The following is a 25,758-nucleotide window of genomic DNA, read 5'->3' as shown; positions in this document are numbered from 1 at the left end:
CTTGACATTATACTTCCTTTGTGAGTCTTAAGAATCCAACGGTGAAAAAAATTCTCTATCTTAGAATGCATTCTCCATGCTACTTAAGCAGGGAAGAAACAAGTCATCTCGCGGTAAGCAGCTTAAGTGGTACAGGTGTTTCTCATCATAGATTCCTAGAATTTCAGAGCTGAGGTTTTAGTGATCATCCATCACCATGGTCTCATTTTACAGGAGCTCCCAAGGGTTCAGAGCTGTGCTGTCCCATATTATCCACATATTAACCGTTCAATGACCCCATAGGGTAGCCACTAGCCATATGGGGTCATTGAACACAATGTGTGGATAATCTGAATTGAGATGTGCTGTAAGTGTAAAATATACAGCAGGTTTCAAAGATTTAATATAAAAAAAAGAATATATCTTATTGATACATTTTATCGGCTACATGTTGAATGACTATATTTTGGCGTATTAGATTAAATGACAAAAAAACATATATATAATACATATATATTAGTAAAATTAATTTTGCCTGTTTCTTTTTACTTTTAAAAAAATGTGACTACTTGAAAATTGTAAGTTATTGATACATGTGTGGCTCACATTTGCAATTCACATTCTATTCCATTACAGACCACTGGCGAGATTAGATGACTTGCCCAAAGCAAGTTGCACTTGCTTTGCAAAGCAAGTACATTACTGCACTGTAATGGAAGACCCAGAATCGCGTGCCAGACCTCTGCCTCCACTTGGACTTCCTTCCACTGCCTAATCCAACCATGGGTGTCCTACAGTGATTCTTCAGGTGATTCTTTAGGGTGATTCAGGAGAAGAGAAGAGCCATAAGAAAAGTAAGGAGCCCCTGGAATCAAACTGCCTGGTCAATCAAATCCCAGCTTCACATCTAGTAGTGAGTGACTTTGGGAAACTCATTTAATCATTCTTTACCCTCAGTTTCCTCATCAGTAAAATGGACAAAGTATACTGCATGCTTCAATAACTTGTAAGGATGAAATGAATTCATAGATATAAAACCCTTATAATCATTTTTGACATATAAACAGTGTTATATAAGTTTACTGCCATTATTATTATTAAATGTTCCTATGCTTTAGAGTAAATTGAAGGCTAGAAAGTTTTTGGCTAATGACAAATAGTGTTAGTTCAGGAGTCATTTTAATTTATTTACTTATTTGTTTGTTTATTTATTTGTACACTACATCCCCATGACTTATCTTATGCCTAGAAGCTTATACCTTTGGACCCATTTCACCCACCCCCCCCAGGAGTCATTTTTATGTCAACAGATATTTCTACAATCAGAAGTTCCAGTTAGATTACCAATTCAATACATTTCTGTCCCTGACAAACCTGTTCTGATATCCTGAGATTAACGCATATGTAAAGTCTCATGTTACTTGAAAATACAAACACAGAGAACAAAGGAATATGAAGAATTCTATTTCTGTCACTTGTCACCCAGGCAAACAGCAACCAGCTACTATTTCCTCAGTTATGCTGAAGGCAGGCACTAAACACACACACGCGCACACACACACACACACACACACACACACAGTTTCTGCCCCGAGTGATCAAGGTAACACTTCCACTATGGCTGAAGAGTTACCACAGGAACTCAGAGCTGCTGAATCCAGCCTCTTCATTTTACCATTGAGGAGCCTCTAGGCCTTTATGACTTGCCCAGGGTCACACTGCAAAATAGAAGCCATTCTGGGACCTACACCAAAGATTTCTGGCAATTCATCCACAAGCATTTAGACAACAACCAGCTTTTTCAGGTAGTCGAAAGGTGAAAAGTATTAAAGGGAAAAGCAATTCATTAAACAGGTGATTATCAGATGAAATAAGGAACTGTTTACAATTCTGGAAAAAATACAAATCAGAAATAATATTTCTAATTATTGCTCTACCAGATGTCATAATATAAATTAAGGTATTCTTTGAGTTTTGTGAATCATAATAATTAAAAACAAAACCCTTTCTGTTTTGACCAGTATGATTCTCCTTAAAGAGCAAGGTGACTTTAAACAGAAATTTTAGATGCTCAAAATGAACACTTTAGACAAATGAATATACTTTTGTTGGATAATAAATTTTGCCATTTTCTGGTTTGCACCAAGATATAATTACATTGCAGATAAAATTGGTTTAATTCTCCTAAGGGCAAATTCAAATTGCCTTGTAAATGCAAATTCTCTGGTGGTAGTTGTGGTGGTGGTGGTATGTGTGTATTTGTGTGTGTATGTGTACACACAAATTGGCTTCACTGGGGCCATGCCTAATTGATAGTCACTACCTTTAGTGTCCAATCCTATTCTGATGAGCTTATGTCAAATAAACCAAAGCCTCCTCCACATTTCTTCCACCAGTCTATCCTCAAACACAGACACAAATTAACTGAGGCAAGGCAGAAAGACTTCCTCATTACCCTAAATGAACGGTAATTTGAAAATGGTCAGGGAAAGTTCCAGCAGGTTCCTCACCCATCAGCTACCTGTAGTCAGTCTGCAATTCCACAGTGACAAATACAAAGGCAGAGAGAAGATATTAAAGGGGGTGATTCAGTCAACTTTTAGACCAAGAAGAAGCATTTAAACCCAAACACTTGCTTTGAAGGCTTACAGTTGGTAGAGGTTTGGGTAGGCTTATGGTTTGTGACAAGGGCTTTATATTTAAAGAACAGGATGAAATAGGGTGAATTAACTCATTCTTAAATAGCTTAGTGTTTCTATTGAAAGGAAAGAAACGTATAAACAATATTAGACTGATATGTTCAAACACAGAATATCAAAAGCAGAATATAGACAAGCTTTAAGAAACAACCTGATAGCTCTCATCTCTTGAATCTGAGATCTAAGTTTTTCTTCTTTAAAGTTCAGTGACAGTAGGGACTTCCCTGGTGGCTGATTTTTAGGCTGAGACTGTACATCTTCTTGGTTGGGTTGAACTTTGCAAGCCACAAAAGGTGAAGGAATAAGAAACAAATCAAGGGCTTCCCTGGTGGCACAGTGGTTAAGAATCTGCCTGCCAATGCAGGGGACGCAGGTTCGAGCCCTGGTCCGGGAGGATTCCACGTGTGGCAGAGCGGCTAAGCCCGTGCGCCGCAACCGCTGAGCTACTGAGCCTGTGCTCTAGAGCCCGCATGCCACAACTACTGAAGCCCGCGTGCCTGGAGCCCGTGCTCCCCAACAAGGGAGGCCACCACAACGAGAGGCCTGCGCACCGCAACAAAGAGTAGCCCCTGCTCACCGCAACTGGAGAAAAGCCCACGAACAGCAGCGAAGACCCAAGGCAGCCAAAAATAAAATAAATTAAATAAATTTAAAAAGAGAAAAAAAAAGGAACGAATCAAATATACAGTAATAATGCTCAAGTTAAATTTAAGAATAGGTATGATAATCATGAGCAGCACTGAATTTTTTTTGATGCTGTCATTTAAAGCATTTAATCTGATACAAAGTAATCTGAATATTAGAGTTGTGATTAATTTACAGGACTTAATAGTATAGATTATTATTTGATTTGATTACACTTAAGAATAGTATTTTATTTTATTACATTTAGAAAACAGTATTTGACTGTTTAAAAGAATAAGATTAATTTAATCTAGAACTTTAGGTTTATGAGATCACTGGAGCCACTTAAATGCTTAGCTTTTTCTTGCCAGCTTTGTCAGTGCGTTGATATATTTGAGGACACTCAGGTTTTTTAAATGTGTTAATAGGTTTTTAAGTGTTTAAGGGAAATTTAATTATTTACTTCACCGAATTAATAAGTAGAGTTAACTTAGTAGTAAATTAAAAACTAACCAAAGAATTAAGTGAAAGGCATAGTTATTTTTATTAAAAAATTATGAGGTTTTTAAAAATTAAAATGGACATTAAAGGCTTAGGAAAACTAGGCTTTTATATTTCTCAACCTTGACAAACTCAATATCAAGTAAAACAAACAGCTTCAAATGTTTATTTGCTCGCAAAAAAAAAAAACCTCCTATAAAGTATCTGAAAAGTCAACTGCAGAAAATACAAGTATGTCATATATCACTAGAATGTCCAGAGAATGAGAGACCCAGATATGGTATTGACTTCCAGCCAAGATCCTCATCATGTTGGATATTAGACACCCCTCCCACAAACATATTACATTCTGACTTTTCTGCCTTAGAATTGCATATGATTGGGAAAGAACCCCCAGATATATCGGGAGTTTAAAAGCTGAGTGCAAAACAGAATGTATGGGGCTTCCCTGGTGGCGCAGTGGTTGAGAATCTGTCTGCTAATGCAGGGGACATGGGTTCGAGCCCTGGTCTGGGAGGATCCCACATGCCGTGGAGCAACTAGGCTCGTGAGCCACAACTACTGAGCCTGCGCGTCTGGAGCCTGTGCTCCGCAACAAGAGAGGTCGTGATAGTGAGAAACCTGTGCACCGCGATGAAAAGTGGCCCGCGCTTGCACAACTAGAGAAAGCCCAGGCACAGAAACGAAGACCCAACACAGCAAAAATAAATTAATTAATAAACTCCTACCCCCAACATCTTCTTTAAAAAAAAAAAAACAACAGAATGTATAATATTTTATTAGCTAGGATACCAGTTTAGCTGCTATTGAAAAAGGGTCCCATTGTTCCTAGCTCAGGGCTAGTATGGCACCTTCATAGTATCAGGGATACAGGCCTTTTCTACCGTGTTGCTTTTTCATCCTCAACACCCAACTTCCATCTCATGGGGAAAAGATGGTTGCTCTAACTGCTACCACCAAATCAGCATTCTTCTCTAGAAGGGAAGGAGGCCCCTTTCCTTTTAAGGTCACAACTCAGAAATCGCCTATATGACTACAGTTTATATCCCATGGGCTATGAACTTAGTCAAATGACCACACCAGCAGCAGGCAAACTGAGAAATACAGTCTTTACCTCCGGGTCATGTGTCAAGATATTACCTTACTACAGAAGGAAGGAGAAAAGAAGATATGCAGGAGACTGCTAGCAGTCTTTGGTACAAATATGCCACTCTTTAAGTTAAAAAATTTTTAACTTAATTTTTCACTTTTGTGCATAAGAAAATATGAAAACTTAGGAAACAAATAAGACGCATGCAATAAATCCTCGGTTCCAGAACATCGGCCCACAATCCAATGTCAGTATGTAACAAAGTTTTCATCAGTCCAAAAGTGAAAGTTTAATATGAACAAATAGTGAGTCATAAATATTTATTTATCCAATTTAAAGTATCGTCTATTAAGAATAAGCCCTTTCCACTATTTGAAGTTAAAATATCCTTTCATTTATGCAATTATATTGATACTAAATGGCAATACATTTTTTCATTCAGCAGATGTTTCTGGAAGAACCAGGCACTATACAAGATCTTGAGGACTCACTGGTTCTAATAATCCCTACACTCAGCAGATATAGAGTCTAGCGGGGAAGATGAAAAGAACCATATTAGAAACAGAGTTTCGAACCATGATGACTACCATTTTAAAAAAGAAATATAGAATGGGCTACGGGAGAATACTCTGGGGGGACTTATTCTGGATCAGGGAGTCAGTGAAGGCTTCCAGGAGGAAGGGATATTTAAGATGCCTTCTGAAAAGGAGTAGCAGTTAGCTAGAAGACTAGTAAGGACTCATGTTGAAGGCAGATGACTGGCATGTGCAGACATCTAAAAAGGAAGCACTTGGCCCACTAAAGGTCCTAAAAGGAGGCTCTACAGCCAGAAGTGAGTGATCCCAGGGAATAATGGCAGAGGGGTGGCAGGGGATGGGTAGAAGGTCTCACGGGCCGCGCACAGATTTTAGATTTGCATCCAAAGGCAATGGGAAGACATAGAAAGGTTTTGAGTGGGAAAACAAGAATCCAATTTACATTTTTAAAAGGTCACTCTGGCTGCAGCATGGAGAAAGGACTCAGGGCTAGGGAGCAGTAGAGGATGAAGTAATCCAGACAAGAGTTGGGGCAAATACAATGGCAAGAAGTGGGCACAGTGGGGATTTGGCCTCTTGAAGTACATTTGGGTGAGATGTTGGTTCTGGGAGACAGAAACAGGACCATGATTCAGAACCAGGGCTCTGGAGTCAGACTCTCTGGGTTCGAACCCTGGTTCTACCCTGGCTGGTGAACCTTGCTTTGGAGCCTCAGTTTCCTCATCTGTAGAATGGGAAGGACAATAGTCACTGCACCTCCAAGCACAGAGAGAAACAAATGAGATCATTCATTTCAAGTGCCCAGAATGATGATGGGATGTACACATGTTAATGTTTTATTATTATTATTCCATTTCTAGTGTTAGGTGTAGTAGAAGAAAGATCAAGAAAGACTCTCTGGATTCTGGTTTGAGCACACGGGTGGTCAGGGGTACCATTTGTTGAGATAAGAAAGATAGGTGGAAACGCATGAATCAGGGAGAGGTAAAGTGAAGACCCTTCAGGTTGGTTCAATGTGTTCCATTTTGGACATGTTAAGAAAGGAGTTGTTAAATGTGTCTAATATCACCGTTTAAATTGCTTTTTAGAGGAATATACTAAAATATTTTTAACATTCTCACTTGGTAAATTTTTCAAATGGATAGTCCCATTTTGTTTACTTTCCCAAATTTTTAAAAACAAACTCAAAATTACAAAATCTGAAGACCACTGTTTTAAATAACACCAATTACAAAGATTTATCTCAACAAACCAACATATTTATATGTGAAGCACATAATGTCTTGCCACTTCAAATATCCCCACTTAGTGCAATATCAGATGCTTACTTCTGCCAGCTGCACAGAAAGAGGTCATTTTCCTATGAAATTTGGTCAGGTATGGTGTGGCTCTTAACACATCAAACTAGGTCTTAAGCTTCAGAGGATTTAAGTCATTGTAATGAATGATTCTTTTAGAGCTTCCAAATTTCATATTCATAAAATTAAGTGTGAGATGGGTCTCCAAAATCATGAAGTCTAACTCTTAAATACAGACAGAACTACTAGATATTTACAAAAATTACATAAAGACCAAGATGAACTATGATTTTTTTCAAATTATTTCAGAATAAAGCAATAGCGAAGAACAATTAGCAAATGTCTCAACTATAGTTCTGTTTACATATCAAAATCTTATCAAGTACCATTACTAGGAAAGAAGTACAAAGAATATATTTTGCCAAATATCATTTCACTTCTAGGATCCGAGCTCAATTTTCTTATTCTGACACCACTAATCCAGGTATAAGCACATTCAAAATGAGTAATTAGCCCAGATCTTATACACGTAAAAAACAAACCAATTCTGGAATTTTCTAATTTTCCTTTCTTCAAGGCCCAAACCAGGTTTGTCTTCCTTCCATGAATGTTCCTACAGTGCCCCAAACAACAGAGGCGTCCAGCTCCTGTAAGAAATTCACACTACTCATCTGGTATTTCATGGAAACCACTATAGAGACAGAGAAACATATTTATTCAACCAGTGTTTAAGCTAGGCTCTGTGCTCAACATTGCGGGTTCAGTGGTGAACAAAGCCACCATAGAGTTCAAGGTCTCATGTGAAACTCTTCCTAGACTCAACCAATTGCCTGGATGTGGCCCATCCACAATTATTCAGACACTGGAGCAAACAGTAGCATATATCGGTGCTCTCACAACATTTTGTTGCTCTAATTTTCTTCTTAAACTTCTTTATATATAAAAGTCCCACTAATCTAGGAAGCAACTCTTTTTAGAGTTTCATAGCATAAGATTACTTGAACTCAGTGGGCTGATGGCAATATGACAGAGGCTTCTTTTCCAATCTAATTTCAGCACTTAATCAGTTTTACGAAATTGAATTCTTTGTCAATAATCGGGGCAGTTTTGCTTCATTTTAAATGTGTACTATTAGAGGGAAAAAAAGAGAAAAACATAATCTTATATCCTTGATTTCAAGATTTATTGCCACATAAATTAACATTTTCAAGGTCAAGATGCCTTTGCATTGATGTGTATATTTCCTACAGTATAGTAAATGAAAATCTGTTTTCAAATTAATGGCATATCTTAGAATTGATGTTGCCTTAGAAATGAAATTCAATATGAAGACTCGGTGACTTAATGAAAGAATGGGCTGGCAACTAAGAGACTGGACTCCTCACTATGGCTTACTGTCAGTTAGCTACTGACTACAAGCCCTGTGACATCTGCTGAGTCTCTCCAGTCCTCTGGACCTTTGCCACTCCACCCATAAAAGTTTGCACTTGTGTTTCTCAAACTCTGTGGTAAGGGACCAGTTTTTAAATTTTTCCCATTCAGTTGCAGACTGTTACATCAATGAAATACAATAAAAATACCCTCTGATGCCACAGCAATGTGAAATTGCTATAAAAGTTTCTAGATGCTTATTCTTGATTTCTGTACTTGTCTTACATGCACACTGGCCCGGGACCCACAACTACTTTTTGAGTGGCATTGACTCGGACAACTAGGATTTAGACCACTAGGTACATTAGATGATGATTCTGCAAATGATTTATCACCTTCATTTATCTCATTTTGTTTAGTAATACAATTAGCTTATATTTCCCAATTACATAGTAGCTGAGCAACAGAAAAGCATCCTGGGGATGAGTTACTCAAAATGAAGGTGTTATTCATGGCAGGTTCAAGACAGCAATGGCATAGTTAATCATCTGTGGGTCACTGACAACTGACTGACCATACAAAAGATGCCTTTCAGACAAAATAATAAAAGATAAATGTTCTCTTTTCCTCTCATTCATTAAAAAAGTACAAAACATGAGAATGTATCAGTTACTTAGGAAAGAAAACAAAACTTGAGAACCAGGAATATTACCCTTTGGATGGAAATACCAGCCAATGTTCCACAGAGGGTGAACTTTCAAAGAGCAGACTGATATATGGTGGCTCACGCTAAAATATGTTTCCTCCGCACCACTTAGTCCATACTGGAAAGGTAACTACTTAATGGTTATTGGCCATAAAACCATTGCAATTTATAGGAGCACAACTTTTGGAGTTGTACATCAAAGTGCAAGGGTCCACGCAAATGCACACTGTTGCTTTTGTAAGGACTCTTGTCAAGGTAAGACGTACATACATGCGTGCCTGCTCTTCCTCTTTGCCCAGCAACCCGGCACCTGAGGACAAAGGCTAAACAGTCGCTACAGATTACCCAGCTCACACGCTGAAGACCCTTCATCAAGTTGGTGAGGGAAAGATTGCTTCAACTTCAAGAAACAGAGCATCCGCTAGGCAGGTTGATCCTAGGGGCCTCCTAGATATCCGCTGAAAGAGAAGGATATCTGCCTTAGAGCCTAGGGCAGCAAGCAGAGGCTGGCCAGTCCTGAGCTGCAGGCTAATGCTATAAAACAGGTTCTCCAACTTATGTATATCAGGGTCACCTGGAGGCCTTATTAACATACAGCCTGCGGGGGGGCCCCACTCCAGAATTTGGTTCAGAAGGACATGATGGGGACTGAGACTTTGTATTTCCAACAAGTTCCCAGTGCTGACACTGCTGGTCCTGGGAACACACTTTGAGAACCACTGGTGTAAACCATCTGATGACAGAATGGAAAAGACCTCAGAGGTCACCTGATCCAAGCCTTTCATTTTACAGGTGAGGATCCTAGGGTTCAAAAGGGAATGTCTTGCTCATGGTCATATACCCACTACTCAGGGGCTACCTCCACCAAAACAAAAACAAAACAAAACACTCAGGTTTCCAGAGCCTTAACGTGCTGTTCCCTTCAAGATTCTAAGTTATGGGGCTTCCCTGGTGGCGCAGTGGTTAAGAATCAGCCTACCAATGTGGGGGACACGGGTTCGAGCCCTGGTCTGGGAAGATCCCACATGCCGCGGAGCAACTAGGCCCGTGTACCACAACTACTGAGCCCGTGAGCCACAACTGCTGAGGCCCGCACGCCTAGAGCCCATGCTCTGCAAAGGGAGAGGCCGCAGTGGTGAAGAGTCCACGCACTGCAGCGAGGAGTGGTCCCCGCTCACCACAACTAGAGAAAGCCCGCACGCAGCAACAAGGACCCAACGCAGACAAAAATAAATAAATTTAAAAAAAAAAAGATTCTAAGTTATGACCACACATCCGGTGCCTGCTGAGAAGGGGCACCAGCAGGGACTTCATGTTGTTGACTGTCCTATCTCCATACCTTTCTGGGAACTGTGTGCTACTTCTATCAGTGACCTTGTAACCGAGCCCAGACGGGGGTTAGCAGCACAATGGGAACGATTTCTTGCCTAGATTTTACACTCACAAAGGCTGGCTCCAGAGAGCACGCTCTCACCACTATACCTTCCTGCCTCTCCCCCCAGCTCTCTGGCAGATGGGCACAATCAGATGGCCCGAGGTTTTGAAAAGTGACAGAGTAGCAGGAGACAGTCATTTGCGGCTCTCACGTGGAGGTAAGCGTCCAGGGCAGCCTCGGCGACTCTCGGCTCGGGGTGACGCGTCTCTGGCTGTGTGCCTGGCAGTCTGGTCTGACCCCAACGTCAAGACTACCTTGGATCCTGCCCTTTGGCTTAGCCTGCTCTCCAATCCCTATCAAGTCTATGAGCTTCCTGCTTCCCCGCCAACAAATTATTCTTCGGCTTAAATGGTCTGCAACCAAGAACCCCGCCTAATGTGATAAGCCATTAATTTACCCAGCAGCCAACTGCTGCAATGAAAGCGGGGCTCTGCAGAGGGTCCTGCCGTGCTTTCCACTTTCAGAGCCCTGGGATTTCGGCTGGTACGCTTCTGATTCCTTGGGCAGTGTTTGCAGCAGTGGCTGCTGCCCTTGCAGGGAGCCGGGCCCCAGGCCACCTGTATTTAGATGAAGCCACGTCTGTGCTGTGTGTCTCCCAGACAAAAGTGATTGATCCAGGAGCTGCACCCTCACCCACACGGGGCCGCAGGCTCTCTCACAGGGACAAGAAAGGCCCGGGGGCTCTAGAGCTCCAAAGGAGACGGAGCCAAGTCATGTTGGTGGCCGTGGAGAAGGGCCCCAGGAACGCCCTGGCACTTGCTTTCCCGCTTTTTACTATTTGATCCTTTTCATTTCATGAGAGGCCCTGGTAAGAATCCTTCCAATAAAGTCCCTCTTTTGCCTGAATTTCAATCTCTGCCTTTAGTAACACAATAGCTTGGCTACACTGACTTGCTGACACCCCTCTCTGTCTGCCTTCTCAATCCAGCCATCTCCCTCCCTGCAACGCCACACATGGGGCTTCTTACAAGGACACTTTTCTCTTGTGATTCAGGTATCACAGAAAAAAAGAAAATAAAAAGGTGATACAGACTAGAAGCCATCTTTTTTTTTTTTTTAATCTTTTACAAAAAAGAAAACCTTTGAGGGCCAAGCCTTTTTTCTTTTTACATTGTTTTTCATCAAACTTCACTGGTAGATTTTTCCATTTTAAATCTGCTCACAGCAGCACAGCCTCAAAATTTTCATCCTCTGACTCAGTGCTTTAGAGATGTGGTTCTTCAGGTGCTTAGATACTGTACCAGTGATTTGATTTGAATTAGGGGACTTGATATCTTTGTTTCAAGTGGCTTAAACATCTTAGAAGAAAGGGTGCAGTTCTCTACTAAAAGTGATCAAGGCCCTGCAGTGAAATGTCTTATTCCTGGACTGGGCAGAGCGGTACGAGGTGAGCCTGGGGCATGTAGTTATGCCAGAAGAAGGTGCTCCAAAAGCGATGGGGGTGGGACACAGGAACCACTGCGCAAATCCGGTGCAGTGCCTGGCACTCTGGATTGAACAAAGCCAAGAGGAAGGAACATGTGCATATTCACCATTTTGCTCCCTCTCCTCACAAAGCAAGAAAATTCTGTCAGTTTCTACCGAGAAACCCACACTGTCTACGCCATTCCCTCTAATAGACTTCCAGCCCAGGAACATGACAGTGAGTTCTACAATGGAATTTTGTTATAACCAATGCAATAAAACTTTGGGGGACTCAGATTTTTCAACGTTTTAGTGTAAGGAGAATAAGATTTTAAAGTCAGCTTAAGGTTCAGAAAACAGTAAGGCAAACCCAAGGTGAAACATTTTTGTTAAAGCACGACCAGGACAACTTACACAAACTGCTAGAGACCTACAACTGGTCAACTAAAATGGAAATGACACCTCACTGGTGGCTAAAAATGCTCAAAAACAGTGTGATGCTAGCTGCCACTTACCACTGCCAGACAGAGCCGAGAGAAGTTAGTCCACAATTAACAAAGGGTAGAGGCAGGGCTTGAACCCAGGCAGTCAGGCCTCATAACCTACATTATTAATCCCTATACCAGCATAAGTTAAATACCAATTCCCCAGTACACATTCCTTCCAGACAGTTCCAAGATGGGGTCTGCATCCAAAATTAAGCCATCAGAGTTGCTGGCGACCCTCAACCCAATTAACAAGCAACACTTTCCCAAGCCTCATTCCACACCAAGAACCAATAAAAGATCACATTTCTCCCCATTTAATTGCTATTGTCCACACTTTCTTCCTATACTGAGTGGTGCTCATCAGGGCTCTTATCAGAACTCTTTTGTCCTACTTTTATCTGAAGAACTGATAAGGAATTTCTTTCTACTAAATTCAGGTCTCCTTTATTTCCCCCATCTCCTTCCACTGAGAGAGCACCACGCTGACATCTTGCGAATACCAGCCCCAAACAGACAGCAATTTTTATCTTTCCCTGCGGACACTGACCCATGCTTTTATTATGCACAAACGGGATACTGCCCCACTGAATGCACTTTGGAAACATCCTCAAATCATTTAGTTGCAACAACATGCTTCCTTGTCAAAGAGTTGGTGGCCTTTCAGGTCATTCCATGCTCCACACAGGATCCTCAATTCCCATTTGCAAAACAGAGTTTTCACCTGAGGTATCCAGGCAGCAGATCATCTAATGCACCCATTATAGAGGCTCAGGTGTTTTATTTTTTTTTAATTAAATTGCAGGACTTTAGACAAAGCAGCATTCCCTGATTCCTTTATCTTGGGCATCACCTCCTCCTCCTCTATCTTAAGAAATGCAAGTATGACCTGCTCCCTTACAGAGTAACCAGAGGTTTCAAAGTCCATCCTTGGGAGTGTAGACAATTCCATGTGGTATGGAAACTTTCTAACAGTTTCTGAGTGACTAGCACTGAGACTGTGTGCTAGTCACAGCTGGGCACGATGAAAAGGGGGATCCTGGAAGGTCAGGCAGTGCTGAGAGGGGCAAGGGCCTGGCGGGTACAAAGAAGGATTCTAATTACCTGGATTAAGTATGACTTCCAGGGAAAACATACCTACAAACATTCCTACCCTAGTCTGAGCGTGAGTAAATCCAAGCCTTTTACTCGGAACAGGCTTATCACCTGAATGGTGATAAGAATCACCAGAGTGGCTCAGCTTACTGTTGAATTTTCATTTGTCAAGCTCCTGGTATATTCCAGACACTGAACTTCACACACTGACACAGATCAGAGTATTTCACAATGATAGAGGGTTCAGCCCGTCCTTGAAAAGAAGAAGTATGCAGCTAAAGCCAGGCCCGCCCCTAACCTCTGGGGGGCCCGGGGCAAGAGGACGATGAGGGCCCACATAATTACTTGAAATTGCTGTCCTCCAGCAGACTGTCACAGAATCCTCCTTCCTTGACATATGCAGCTTTATAACAACCTGGAAGGCCAGGTACAATTAGAATTCTCAGACCCCTCAGAGTTCTGGGCCAGGTGGGAGAGGGCAGCCCCAGCCAATGGACAGAATCCCTTCCCTTCCCCACCCAGGCTCCATCTCTCCTCCAGGAAGGCCTCTTGGGCACACCTGTAGGCCCTCAGCCCACATTTCCAGGCTCTTCCACAACCCCAGTACAGCTGCCTCATTAGGCACTCCTCAGGGAGGGGGTCTGCTCCCCCTACTTGCACAGGGCAGGCTTGGGGTCTTTGAATTCCCTATTTCAATGGGGGTCTGGGGTGCAGTGGGCAGTGTGGACTCTGGGTGGGCAGTCCGGTCCACCTGCAGACACTAGCCCAGTGGGGAAGGGCACAACCTGGGGAAGGGCAGACCCTGCCCTCCTAAACCCAGGGAATAATTACACAGGGGTTCCCTTGCCCAGGTCTGAAGGTAAAACTGACAAAAAGCCTTCTCTATTTTTTTCTAGCTAAATGGACTTTTCTTTCCTTGAAGCTATTTGGGAGGGTGACTCCTTAAAGATGAATAAACTGGTATAAGAGAGGATTCCTGTCTGGAAGAGATGAAAGAAAAAGTTAAATATTTGCAGCTCTCTAGGGAGATATGATAGCTGCTACCCTGGTCTGAAAGAAGGAAAAGGTAAATATTCCTCAAACAGCAAATGGACTGAACAGGGTTCTATAACGTCAGAAGAGAAGGGACCCTGCCCTATGGCATATCTGGGGCAAACCTTAACATTCTCTTAACGGTTTTGAAAGTGGGCGTCCCACCTAGGCCTGTGCGGAGGCCAAAATAACCCGACGAAGAACTAGCCAGCCGCTGGGGCAGCGGAGTCCCAACCCTAGGAACGAGCATACGAGCACACGCTGAGCGGATCTGAGCTAGGCAGGTGTGGGCCTTCGGCAAACAGGCCTCCCCAAAGGGACCCCCGGGAGGCAGGCGGGACAGTGGTTAAAAGGCTTGGGCTTCACCCCGACGACCGACCCGCTATCTGCTGTGCCTTCCTTTCCTCAGTCAGGAAAAGTTCGCCAACTTTCCGTCCTCCGTTTTTAATTCTCAAACGGAGAAATCACCTGCTCGCATCACTGCGCGGTGATGCCAAGAACTTAGCGCAGTTCCACACTTCGTAAGCTCTCGGTCCCGCGTGCTTGTTTAGACCTGAGAGCGCAGGGGGCAGAGCTAGCGCTGAACCCAAGATGGGGATCAAGCAGCTCCCCACCACCGATCCCCAACATCCAAGATACGGTTCTGCAGAGGCTGTACGACGCTGGGGGCCGAGGGGTGGGGTGGATGAGGCTTTAGGGAGAGAGGCAAAGCACAACGGGGAAAGCAGACAGGGGTCGAATGTTACACCTCAGCCCTAGTTTGGAGGTAAGAAAGGGGGTGCCTGAGAATGCCTCCCAGCTGGAGGTGCAAAGGACTGGGCCCAACTTGCTGCCATCCGCGAGCCCCTGGGGAGGGGAGGAAGCTGCGCTGCACCCCGCTCGGCTCCAGGTCCTCCAGGCGGGTCGCACGCGAGGGAAGCGGCCCGGAGGGAAACACTCGGCGCTCAGGGGTCTGGGAGACGCAGCCACTCACCCAGCAGCAGCAGCTTGAGCTCGCGGCGCGCGTCCTTCTTGTCCCGGCGAAGCTGCCGCTCGATCTCGGCGCTGATGCGCTGCGACTCCTTCTCCTCCGCGGACAGGCAGCAGCAGCCAGCCATGGTGCGCGCAGCCCCCGACGGGCTACGCCGTTTCCAGGGCCCGGACGCTCCGCCGGCCGCTCACCCAGCCGGTCCGCGACAGCACCCGAGGTCGATGGGAAAAGACTGGGGGGCCGACTCGAATTTCGGAGTATAAGGCCGGGACCACTACGGCTCAATCCCTCCTCGAAGGGTCGGCTCCGGGGCGGGAGCGAATTTGGAGCTCTGGGAAAGCTCAAGTGCACCGCAGCTCTGGGCTCACCCAGCCCCAAGCTCGCTCAGGGGAGGAGGAGGGCGAGCCGGGGGAGACAGCGTTGCCGGCCCCCGGAAGATCAGCGCGGCCCTTGGCACAGGAGCGTGACAGGGAGCGCAGACCGCTCGTGAAAAGTTGGGGCGTCGCTGCCGGGGGCGGTGGGGAGCGGGAACTCCCGGCCTGGCGGTGTCCCAGGCAGGTGGCAGGCAAGGCGTGGGATGGAGGCAGAGGTCCTTGGCTGGCCCTTTCCTACAAAGTTCGGAAAACCTCAGCAGTGATCGCCGCCTAAGACCGAATGGAAAAGTTCCTGGAGGCCCCCGTGGTTCTAAGTGGCAGAAGGAGGCGGAGCTTCTCGAACCCGCAGCCCTGGCGTCTGCCCAAGCTGGCCTTCGGGGCACGCCAAGCCGAGGGCGCCTGGGGGCGAAAGAGGTGAGCAGGGAGCTGGGGCGCGGAGCCCAGGCGTCTCGAGTTTCGGAGAGCGGCCCCCACACCTTTCTCCCTGGCCGTGGCGTCCCGGCGCGGGGAAGACGGTGGGCCGAGGGGCCGCCAGGCCCAGCTCCCCGTCTGGAGCCAGGTTCCGACAGGTGAGTGAGGTTCGCCAACTCGCAGCCTCAACTCCTCCCAGCTGCGAGAGGAGCCGAGCCCAGCGTCCGCAGCGCGACGCAGCCCGCGGGCGGCGAGGTTGAGCTCTGCCGACCTGAAATTGAGCCTCTCGCGCCAGCCTCAGCACGACGCACACCGCGGTTTCCTAGACGGGCTCCTTCCGCTTCCCGGACGCCGCAGCACAGCGCCGGCTCGGCCAAAGCCCTTGGTCAGCTCGGCAGTCTGCCTGCAAGGTGGGGCTGGGCCTGAGCCGGCTGGCGCTGCACTCAAAAGCAGCTGCCCCTGGGTTCAGTTAAATAAGAGAAGTGAGAGAGCGGAGGGTAAATATACTCCCGGCCCCTTCGTAACCCGCCGGACGAGGAGGGTTGAGGACGTGAGGAATGGAAAACGGCTGGCTACTTTGCATTTTACGATGGGAAAGACTCCTCCTTTGTAAAGAGGGCTGACCCGTTTCCAGCAGCCCCTGGCATGGTCCCTGCCCCAGCCCTGAAGCCTGATAGCCGTCTCGCAAAGCTGTGTCCGCACAGCCACATTGGCCTGGCTCCTGGAACGTGGGGATCACGTTTGAGCTGCATTCATAAAAACTTAAAAATTAAAAAGCACCTCTTTGTACTCAAGTGGCACAACAGAATGCGTATTAACAACATCTGATTTTGTCTTCTGTGTACATTTTGAGGCAGAGGGCAAAGAGTTTCGCGGGAAAAGCAGAAAAGTGAAGGTGGAGGGAGGGGATCCCGTCGTCCACAGCAATGAATGTTTTTTTTTTCCTTCTCGTCAAGTCAGCATGTGCCACGTAAACACTTTATGGCGTTAGGCAATTAGCTAATGCTTCCTCTATTAATAGAAGCCTAAGTGCCTTTCTTAGGAGTAGCATATATTTCAATTCAAACTGAGGAGCATATTGAGTGGAGAGAGTGGTATATGTCATTATATAAAGAACTTGGCATTAGGATGCTATCTGGCTGCAAGGTCTTATTATTTACTTTACAGTTTAGGGAATGTAGAGGAATCAGGCATTAAAAATGCATGTGCTTACATTCTTAAATGCATAATTATTTTAGTTGCCTTGCAGGCATAAATTGACAGTAACAGCGACCCCTACAGGAAAGCTTCTGGACATGATCTTAGCCATTTAGTCACATCTCTCTTAGCTCTTACATTCATTTACAATTTGAGAATAAGACCTCTTGGCTTCTCAAATTAATAATTGCGTCATAATTATTAGTACTTTTTAAATGATTAAAATTAGGGCAAATTTGAACTCCCAAGTTAACTGGAATAACTCTATTAGGTCTAAAGTTGCTAAGATTGCAAGAAAGATATGAAGCGTATTGTTTATAGCAAATCTGCAAAACTTTCCTGGGCTGGTGAACTTGGCAGTGTGTATCAGAAGCCTTAAACATGTCCATCCCCTTTGACCAAACTAGTAATTCTCCCCTTAAGAAATAATCGGAGAGGCCAAAGTTTTTATTTCTAATAGCAACAACTCAAAACAATCTAAATGCCCAACAAAGGTGAATAGTTCCAATAAATTATGGTATTATGCATACAATGAGATATTATATAGTCATTACATATGTGAATATGTAACAAACATATGAATAACAGATTTGGGGGGAAAACCTCAAAATATATGGAGTGTAAAAGTCAAGATACAAAAATATAAACAGTATGATACAAATTTTATTATGGGAACACACATAATGCATTTTTAAGGGACTAAAAGAACATATACCAACAAGGTAAGTTGCTCTGAGTCATAGCTTTTTGCTTGATTTTAATTCTCTGATATAAAATTATTGGGGGCAGCTTGCATAAAGTAATCTAGGCCCTAATTTCCTCAGCTGTAAAATCAAAGAGGAAGAACCAGAATAAACTCACAGGGATCTCCCAACTCTAACATCAATTATTTCTTTGCTGATTTCCACACTTATAAGATAGTATAAAAATAATCATAAACCAAAAGTTGTTATTGACGAGTGGTAGCTAGAGAGGATTGTAAAACTAGGATATCGCAAGTCAATTATTTTTATACTTCTATTTTTTAAATTCACATCTCTATTTTCCCTATCTTTAGGATCTGGGGAAGGGATGGGAATAATTTTAAGTTACTGATTCATTTGCAGCATTGTTACCGAAATTTGGCTTCTTGTACATTGGTGGCTGATTAAATCTCAGAGACACAGTTCTGGGCGGAGCAGAAAGAAATAGCTTTATTGCTTTGTCAGGCAAAGGGGGCCACAGCTGGGTAGTGCTTCAAGGCTCTATGTCCCATCCTGGAGTGGGTAGTGAGGAGTCTTACACTATTCAAGTAACAGGGAGTGATCAGCTCGTGGACATTCTTCTGATTGGCTGGTGGTGAGGTAATTGGGAGTCAGCATTATCAACCTGGTTCCAGCTGGTCTGGGGGTACATGTGCTTGTGGGCCGCATACAGTTAACTTCTTCCACCTGGTGGGGCTTTCGGTATCTGCCAGACAGCTCAAAGCACATGGCTCAATATTATCTATAGTCCTTGAGGAAGCACTAAAGGACCTTGACTTTGTTTAATGGCTAAAATATTATTATTTGGTCTTGCTTGACTGTTTTCCTTTCTTTCTGCATTTTCTCGCTTCTCTGATTAAATATATTCTTTGACAAGTTTTTCTACAGACAAAAGGCAGGCAGAAGACATGAGTGGGTGTCCATTCTGGAAAGGCCTCACAGGGTCCTGCTCTGTTACCACATCTTTCCAGGAAGGGGTAGTTTGGAAAAAAAGTCTCAGTAAAAAAGAATATTTGTTTTCTTGGGTTATTCCCGAAGTGCTGCAATTCCATTTCATTCCTCTTGAAGATCAGAGCACAGGCTGAACATGACTTTTCAGATACCTGCCAAGTGCTGGGCTGCAAAGGTGAACTAATTGTCTGAATGTCCATCGAGTCCATGCCAAGCCCATTACCAGGCTCTGGGAATTCAGATACTGAGACATTCCAGGTTTTAGGTAGGCTATAGTCTAGTAGAAAGAAGTAAGACTATAACCCTGAAATCTGAAGTCAGCCCTCCTTGCTTCCTCCCAGAGAGCAAACAGTGGAGCACAGAATCACCTGGGCGGTTCCCCACAGCCTTTAGATGTGCACAGGGGCCCTTCAGCTGAACCTCATCTCCCATCATTCTCCTGGAACCTCAGACAAATGTAACTCCATGTTCTCCACACCTCTATGTCTTACTTCATGCGTTCCCTCTTCCAGGAATGCTCCCTCTCACCCCAGACAAAATTAGGTACTTTCTTTCCCAAACACATCTCTTCTGAGACACCATCTCCACCCCTTGTCAGTCAGACCCATCTTTCTCTGCTGCCTGAGCACCTCCTATGTTCCTCTCTTCAACATCTCACTCTATTATACCTGTTTGTTTCTTCTCCTAATCCATTAGTTACTCACAAGTAGAGAGTTTTTTCTTGTTCATCCTGGTATTTCTAAATTAATAACATTTCGTTGACTGAATAACATTGAAACCAAAATGAATTAACCTGAGATAAGAGAAAGAAGAAACTAGAACAGAGAACAGAAAGTTCTTATGGTGGAAGACAGTAAAAACAACAACAGCAAGCAAGTCCACAGCCAATCAATGTATGACTTAGGAAGGACTCTGTCCCCAATTTGCCCCCTTAGAGGGAAAGAGTGCCCTGTTTCTAAGGAAATTCCAAGGAAATGTGCACATAGAGGGCTGGAAAAATGCTATTCTCTTTGACAAATGTGGCATCTTAGAATTTTAACAAGTAACATAGAATAAAAACATGACCTTAAAGAAGTATACAAGGCTAAAATAGCACTAATAATAATACACCTATGCTGCTTTTCAAATTGCACATGTGACCCATTCTTAGGTTGTGACCAGCATTTTTTTTAAGAAAAAGAATAGAATATCAATAGGAAATAACAAAGTATGCAACATGTATTATTGTTTCATGAAACTTTTGTTTCAGTTGTATACATAAATATCAACTCTTAAGCAGACAAGTCATTAATGGGGGTTTGCTTCTCCATATCCCAGATGGGTTGGTCTAAATAATTCCCAATTTTCTAATTCATTTTTCTGAGACTGACATGTTCCCAATTTTTCATTCAATTTTCTGAATCCAATGTGTTCTCTAAAATGTTTTCAGTCCTCCTCTCCCCTCACCACTCCCCTCTTCCTCCACCCAATCATTTTCCAGTTTTGATGAGCGTGGTACGTAAGAGTCGATGGAGTGGTGATGGGTATTTAGACGAATAAGTAATAATTGTAGCTGGTGGTTGGATGTACTTAACATCTATTTTTCTAAGGCAGTCAACATGTTGCTCCAAAATATTTTCTGCCTGAAGACCAGAAATTGCTTATTGTATAATTTCTACTGAAAAGGCTAGAATTATCGACAATTAAGCCCACCTTCAAACACACATGACTCTGAGTGGGCAGGAATCGCTATTGTTTGTTTCTGAATCTGACTTCCCAGGGGAGTTAGGTATCTCAAGAATTTAAGTAAAAATCTTCAAGGTGAGGAGTTTGGACATTTTTTTTTTCTTTTTCTTTTCTTTTCCTTTTTGCTTAAGTTCTCCCCTCCTCCACTTACATCACTCTCCCCCGAATGAACAAATGTTAACAACCTAGTATGTTTTCTTCTTTTTTATGCTCTTATAATCATATGTAAGCTTACAAACACTCATAAATGTAAATAAACATACACAGAGGGAGTTTGTCATCACTAGTTTAAAAATGGGACTGTATTGTATTACATGATCTCTATATTTTGCTTTTCTCTTTTAACACTACTTTGTGGGAATTTCAGTAAACTCTGATTCAGTCTTTCATACATTCATACATAATATTCCACAGGGTAAAAGGACCATATTTTATTTAATTTTCCCCTTTGAAGGACATTCTCTTTTATTCCCAATTTTGGCCACTAAAAACAAAGCTGTAATAGCATCTTTGTATATAAATCCTCATGCACTAGTGTTTTTATTTCTGTGTGATAGATTCCCAGGGTAAAAACTGCTGAATCGAAGGATATATACATTTTTCGTTTTCATTATGGTGGCCAGATTCCTTTCCAAAAAGACTAAAATAATTCACATTTCTACCAAAAATAGAAATACCCATGTCCCAACTAGCAATAAATACGACTACTTATTAATTTTTGGCAGCCTGAAGGGATTCAAATAATTTTAAAGTGTGGTTTTACTTTGTGTTTCCATGACTACTTGTGAATCTGTACATTTGTTCATAGCTTGTTAGTATTTGCATTTGTTACCCTGTGAACTGTCTATTTACATCCTTTGCTCATTTTTTTTAATTGGGTCATTTGTCTTTTTCTTGACAATCTGTAAGAGCTCTTCCATATTACATATCTACTCTTTGTCATCTGAATTACAAATTTTCAAATATGTTTTTTGTTCTTTATCATTTTTAATGGCATCTTTTGCCATAGAAAATTTTATTTTTACGTATCCAAATATCTCTATTTTCTTGCATAGCTTCCAGAGCCCCAGTCTTTGTAAGAAGGTCTCTCCATTTCTATACTGTACATTGCAGTATCTTAGATATTCTTGCAAGTACTTTCGTTATTTCATTTTTTACATTGAAATAGTTAATCCATCTGGTGTTTATTTTTGTAAAATATGTAAGATAGGACATTAATTTTATTTTCTTCCAGATGGATTGCCAGTTGTGCCAACATCATTGATTGAACATTCCATCCTTTTTCCAATGAATTAAACTTCGATCTTTGTCATGTATTACACTCTCATATTGACTGAGATCCATTTCTTTAAGTCTGGACTGTTCCACTGAGCTATTTATTCCTATATCAATACCATTTCGATTTGATTACAGGGGCTCTATGAAACATTTTGGTATCTGATAGGATATATCACCCCTTCAGAGTTATCCAACTCTTCTTAGTTGTGTTCAGATACTTATTCTTCCATATGAACTATACTGATCTTCCTCTTCCTCAACTTATGATGGGGTTATGTCCCAGTAAACCCATCAAAAAATAAAAATATCGTAAGTTGAAAATGCATTCAATACACCTAATCTACTGAACATCATAGCTTAGCCTAGCCTACCTTACAGGTGCTCAGAACAGTAACATTAGCCTACAGTTGTGCAAAATCATCTCACACAAGGCCTATTTTATAATAAAGTGTTGAATATCTCATGTAATTTATGGAATACTGTACTGAGGGTGAAAAACAGAATGCTGGTCTGCATACAGAATGATTGCAGGTGTATGGGTTGCTTACCTTGGTGATTGCATGGCTGACTGGGAGCTGCGGCTCGCTTCTGCTGCCCGGTATAATGAGAGAGTATGCCACTACATATCATCACTAGCCTGGGAAAGATTAAAATGCAACATTCAAAGCACAGCTTCTACTGAACGCATATTGCTTTCACACCATCATAAGGTCGAAAAACTGTAAGTCAAACCATGGTAAGTCGGGGACCGTCTTTAATACCATTTATCAATGATTCTCTCCTGAACGTCACAGCTTAACCTTAACCCTAACTCCAACTGCTTTCTTGACATAATGGCTTACATATTAGAGGCATCTCGATGTAACAAGACAAAACAAAACTCTGATTTTGTTTTCCAAAACTTACCTTACTGCTATCTTTTCCAACTCAGACCACCAAACACCCAATGGATTGCTTCTTTGCCCCACCTCTGGCACCCAGTCTTAGCAGTTATGCACTCCTCCTTTAAACCATGTATTGTTTTAGAACCACTGCATGCAGCCAACAGCTTTTGCACTGAGCCGCTCTGGAGCTGTCATGCACAATTAATCTTTGCGAATGAGGCTCCTGTTAGATCATAAGTGCCCCCCCCCCGGTATGTTCATTTTTATTTTTGCTGCTACCACTTCTGAGCAAGCCAACAGCACCTCTGACCTGGACTAAAACAAAAGCTTTGTCACTAGTCTTCTTGCTTCTAGTCTTGAACCTCTAAAATCCATTTTCCACAGGACAAGATAGCCAGAATGAGCTTTCAGAATCCCAGAGCAGATCCCCTTATTCTCTAGATTAAAATCCTCCAATGGATTTCCATCAGAGAATAAAATTAAATGCCCTTGTTCTAGACCACAGGCCCTACATGATAGGCCATTGCCTACCTCTCTAACTTCCTATCCTAACATTCTCCCTCCTATCCTAATATGTTCCCATCATGCTTGTATCTATTTTCTTTGAGCATACCTCAGGAGAGCTTTATACTATCAGCTCTGCTGCCTGAATCACGCTTCCTCCAAGCCTTGAGGTGTTTGGTTTCTACTTGTCAGGTAGGTCTCAACGTAAATGTGACTAAGTGCTGGCTTCCCTGACCCGTTAGCCTAAGGTAGCCACTCCTCCCTGCCAATCCACTTGATATCATCATTGTATTTTCACTGTAGCATTTGTCTCTCTCTGGTTTCTCTTGTTTCCTTCTTTATTTATCATCTTCTCCCACCAGTAAAAGAAAGTAAGCTCTATGAGAAGAAGGGTCATGACTGTCATATCCACCACTGTATCCCTAGAGCCTACATCAGGGGAAGCTACGTCATCTTAAAATTGTACCACTGAACTCTGTTCAGAACCATTCTCAAAAGTAAAGTTGAATCTTGGAAAAATCAGCAATATGGGATTTGTGATTTAATATTTGCCCATTTTATACTACATTATGTAATACCAAGGAAAACAAAACACTCCTGAGGACACTTGATTTATAGAGATAGCACCCTGCCTATGTTTGCCAGGATATGTTAATTACAAGCAACAGAGACCCAGTGTAAATAGGCTTAAGTTAATAGAATTTATTGGTGCTTAGGACTGAAAATTTCAGGGATGGTCTTGATTTTAAATTCTGCTGGATCAAGGTACTAAAGTGATGTGATAAGGAAGCCATGTAGTACTTAATAAGTATTTGTTGAATTAATGAAAGAATAACGCCAATCTCATTGGATTGTTGTGAAGATTAGAAAAAGTCATATATAAAGCTTTTGGTTCCTTGCCTGAAGCTAGTAAGCACTCATTAGTAGTAGATAGTATTATTTTTTTTAAAGTATCATTAGCATTATCATCAAAAACTTCATTTTCAGGGACTACCCTGGTGGCGCAGCTGTTAAGAATCTGCCTGCCAATGCAGGAGACACGGGTTCAAACCCTGGTTCGGGAAGATCCCACATGCCGTGGAGCAACTAAGCCCCTGCGCCACAACTACTGAGCCTGTGCTCTAGAGCCCGCAAGCCACAATTACTGAGCCCGCATGCCACAACTACTGAAGCCCACATGCCTAGAGCCCGTGCTCCGCAACAAGAGAAGCCACTGCAATGAGAAGCCCGTGCTCCACAGCGAAGAGTAGCCCCCACTCGCTGCAACTAGAGAAAGCCCGCGCGCAGCAACGAAGACCCCAACACAGCCAAAAATAAATAAATATAAATAAATTTATTTTAAAAATTTCATTTTCAACACAACAGATACATTCATTTTTATTTTTTAAATTTTATTGAAGTGTAGTTGATTTACAATGTGTATTAACTTCTGCTGTACAGCAAAGTGATTCACATATATATATATATATATATATATATAGTCTTTTTCATATTCTTTTCCATTATGGTTTACTATAGGATATTGAATATAGTTCCCTGTGCTATACAGTAGGACCTTGTTGTTTATCCATCCTATATATACTAGTTTGCATCTGCTAATCCCAAACTCCCAATCCTCCCACCCTGCCGCCTTCCCCCTTGGCAACCATAAGTCTGTTCTCCATATCTGTGAGTCTGTTTTGTAGATATGTTCATTTGTGTCATACTTTATATTCCACATATAAGTGATATCATACAGTATTTGTCTTTCTCTTTCTGACTTACTTCGCTTAGAATGATAATCTGTAGGTTTGTCCATGTTGTTGTAAATGGCATTATTTCATTCTTTTTATGGCTGAGTAGTATTCCACTGTGTGTGTGTGTGTGTGTGTGTGTGTGTGTGTGTGTGTGTGTGTGTATGACATCTTCTTTATCCATTCATCTGTCAATGGACATTTAGGTTATTTCCATGTCTTGGCTGTTGTACATAGTGCTCTTATGAGTATGAACATTGGGGCGCACGTATCTTTTTGAATTACAGTTTTGTCTGGATAGATGCCCAGGAGTGGGATTGCTGGATCATATGGCAACTTTATTTTTAGTTTTTTTAGGAAACTCCATACTGTTTTCCATAGTGGCTGCACCAATTTACATTCCCACCAACAGTATAGGAAGTTTCCCTTTTCTCCACACCCTCTCCAGCACTTATTTGTAGACTTTTTAATACTGGCCATTCTGAACAGTGTGGGGTGGTACCTCATTGTAGTTTTGATTTGCATTTCTCTAAATTATTAGCGATAATGAGCATCTTTTCATGTGCCTGTTGGCCACCTGTATGTCCTTTTTGGAGAAATGTCTATTTAGATCTTCTGCCCATTTTTCTATTGGGTTGTTTGTATTTTTGTTATTGAGTTGTATAAGCCGTTGTGTATTTTGGAAATTAAATTAAATCCTTGTCAGTTGCATCATTTGCAAATATTTTCTCCC

General features: G+C 42.6%; 1 protein-coding gene across 1 annotated transcript in view; it reads right to left on the bottom strand.

Moving 5' to 3' along the window:
• The window catches only part of GNA14 (G protein subunit alpha 14), a 194,572-nt gene extending 177,804 nt beyond the window's left edge, over positions 1-16,768 (bottom strand). Inside the window, exon 1 of the mRNA XM_027105653.1 lies at positions 15,229-16,768. Within this exon, the coding sequence (XP_026961454.1) occupies positions 15,229-15,352 (124 nt within the window). The 5' untranslated portion in view covers positions 15,353-16,768. The remainder of the gene's footprint in view (positions 1-15,228) is intronic.
• Between the last annotated feature and the right edge of the window lie 8,990 nt (positions 16,769-25,758).

This window comes from Aethalodelphis obliquidens, unplaced genomic scaffold (assembly GCF_003676395.1).
Source record: "Aethalodelphis obliquidens isolate GAN/ISIS:26980383/991018 unplaced genomic scaffold, ASM367639v1 scaffold7, whole genome shotgun sequence".
Taxonomy (NCBI): Eukaryota; Metazoa; Chordata; class Mammalia; order Artiodactyla; family Delphinidae; genus Aethalodelphis; species Aethalodelphis obliquidens.
This window is presented reverse-complemented; position numbering and strand designations above follow the sequence as displayed.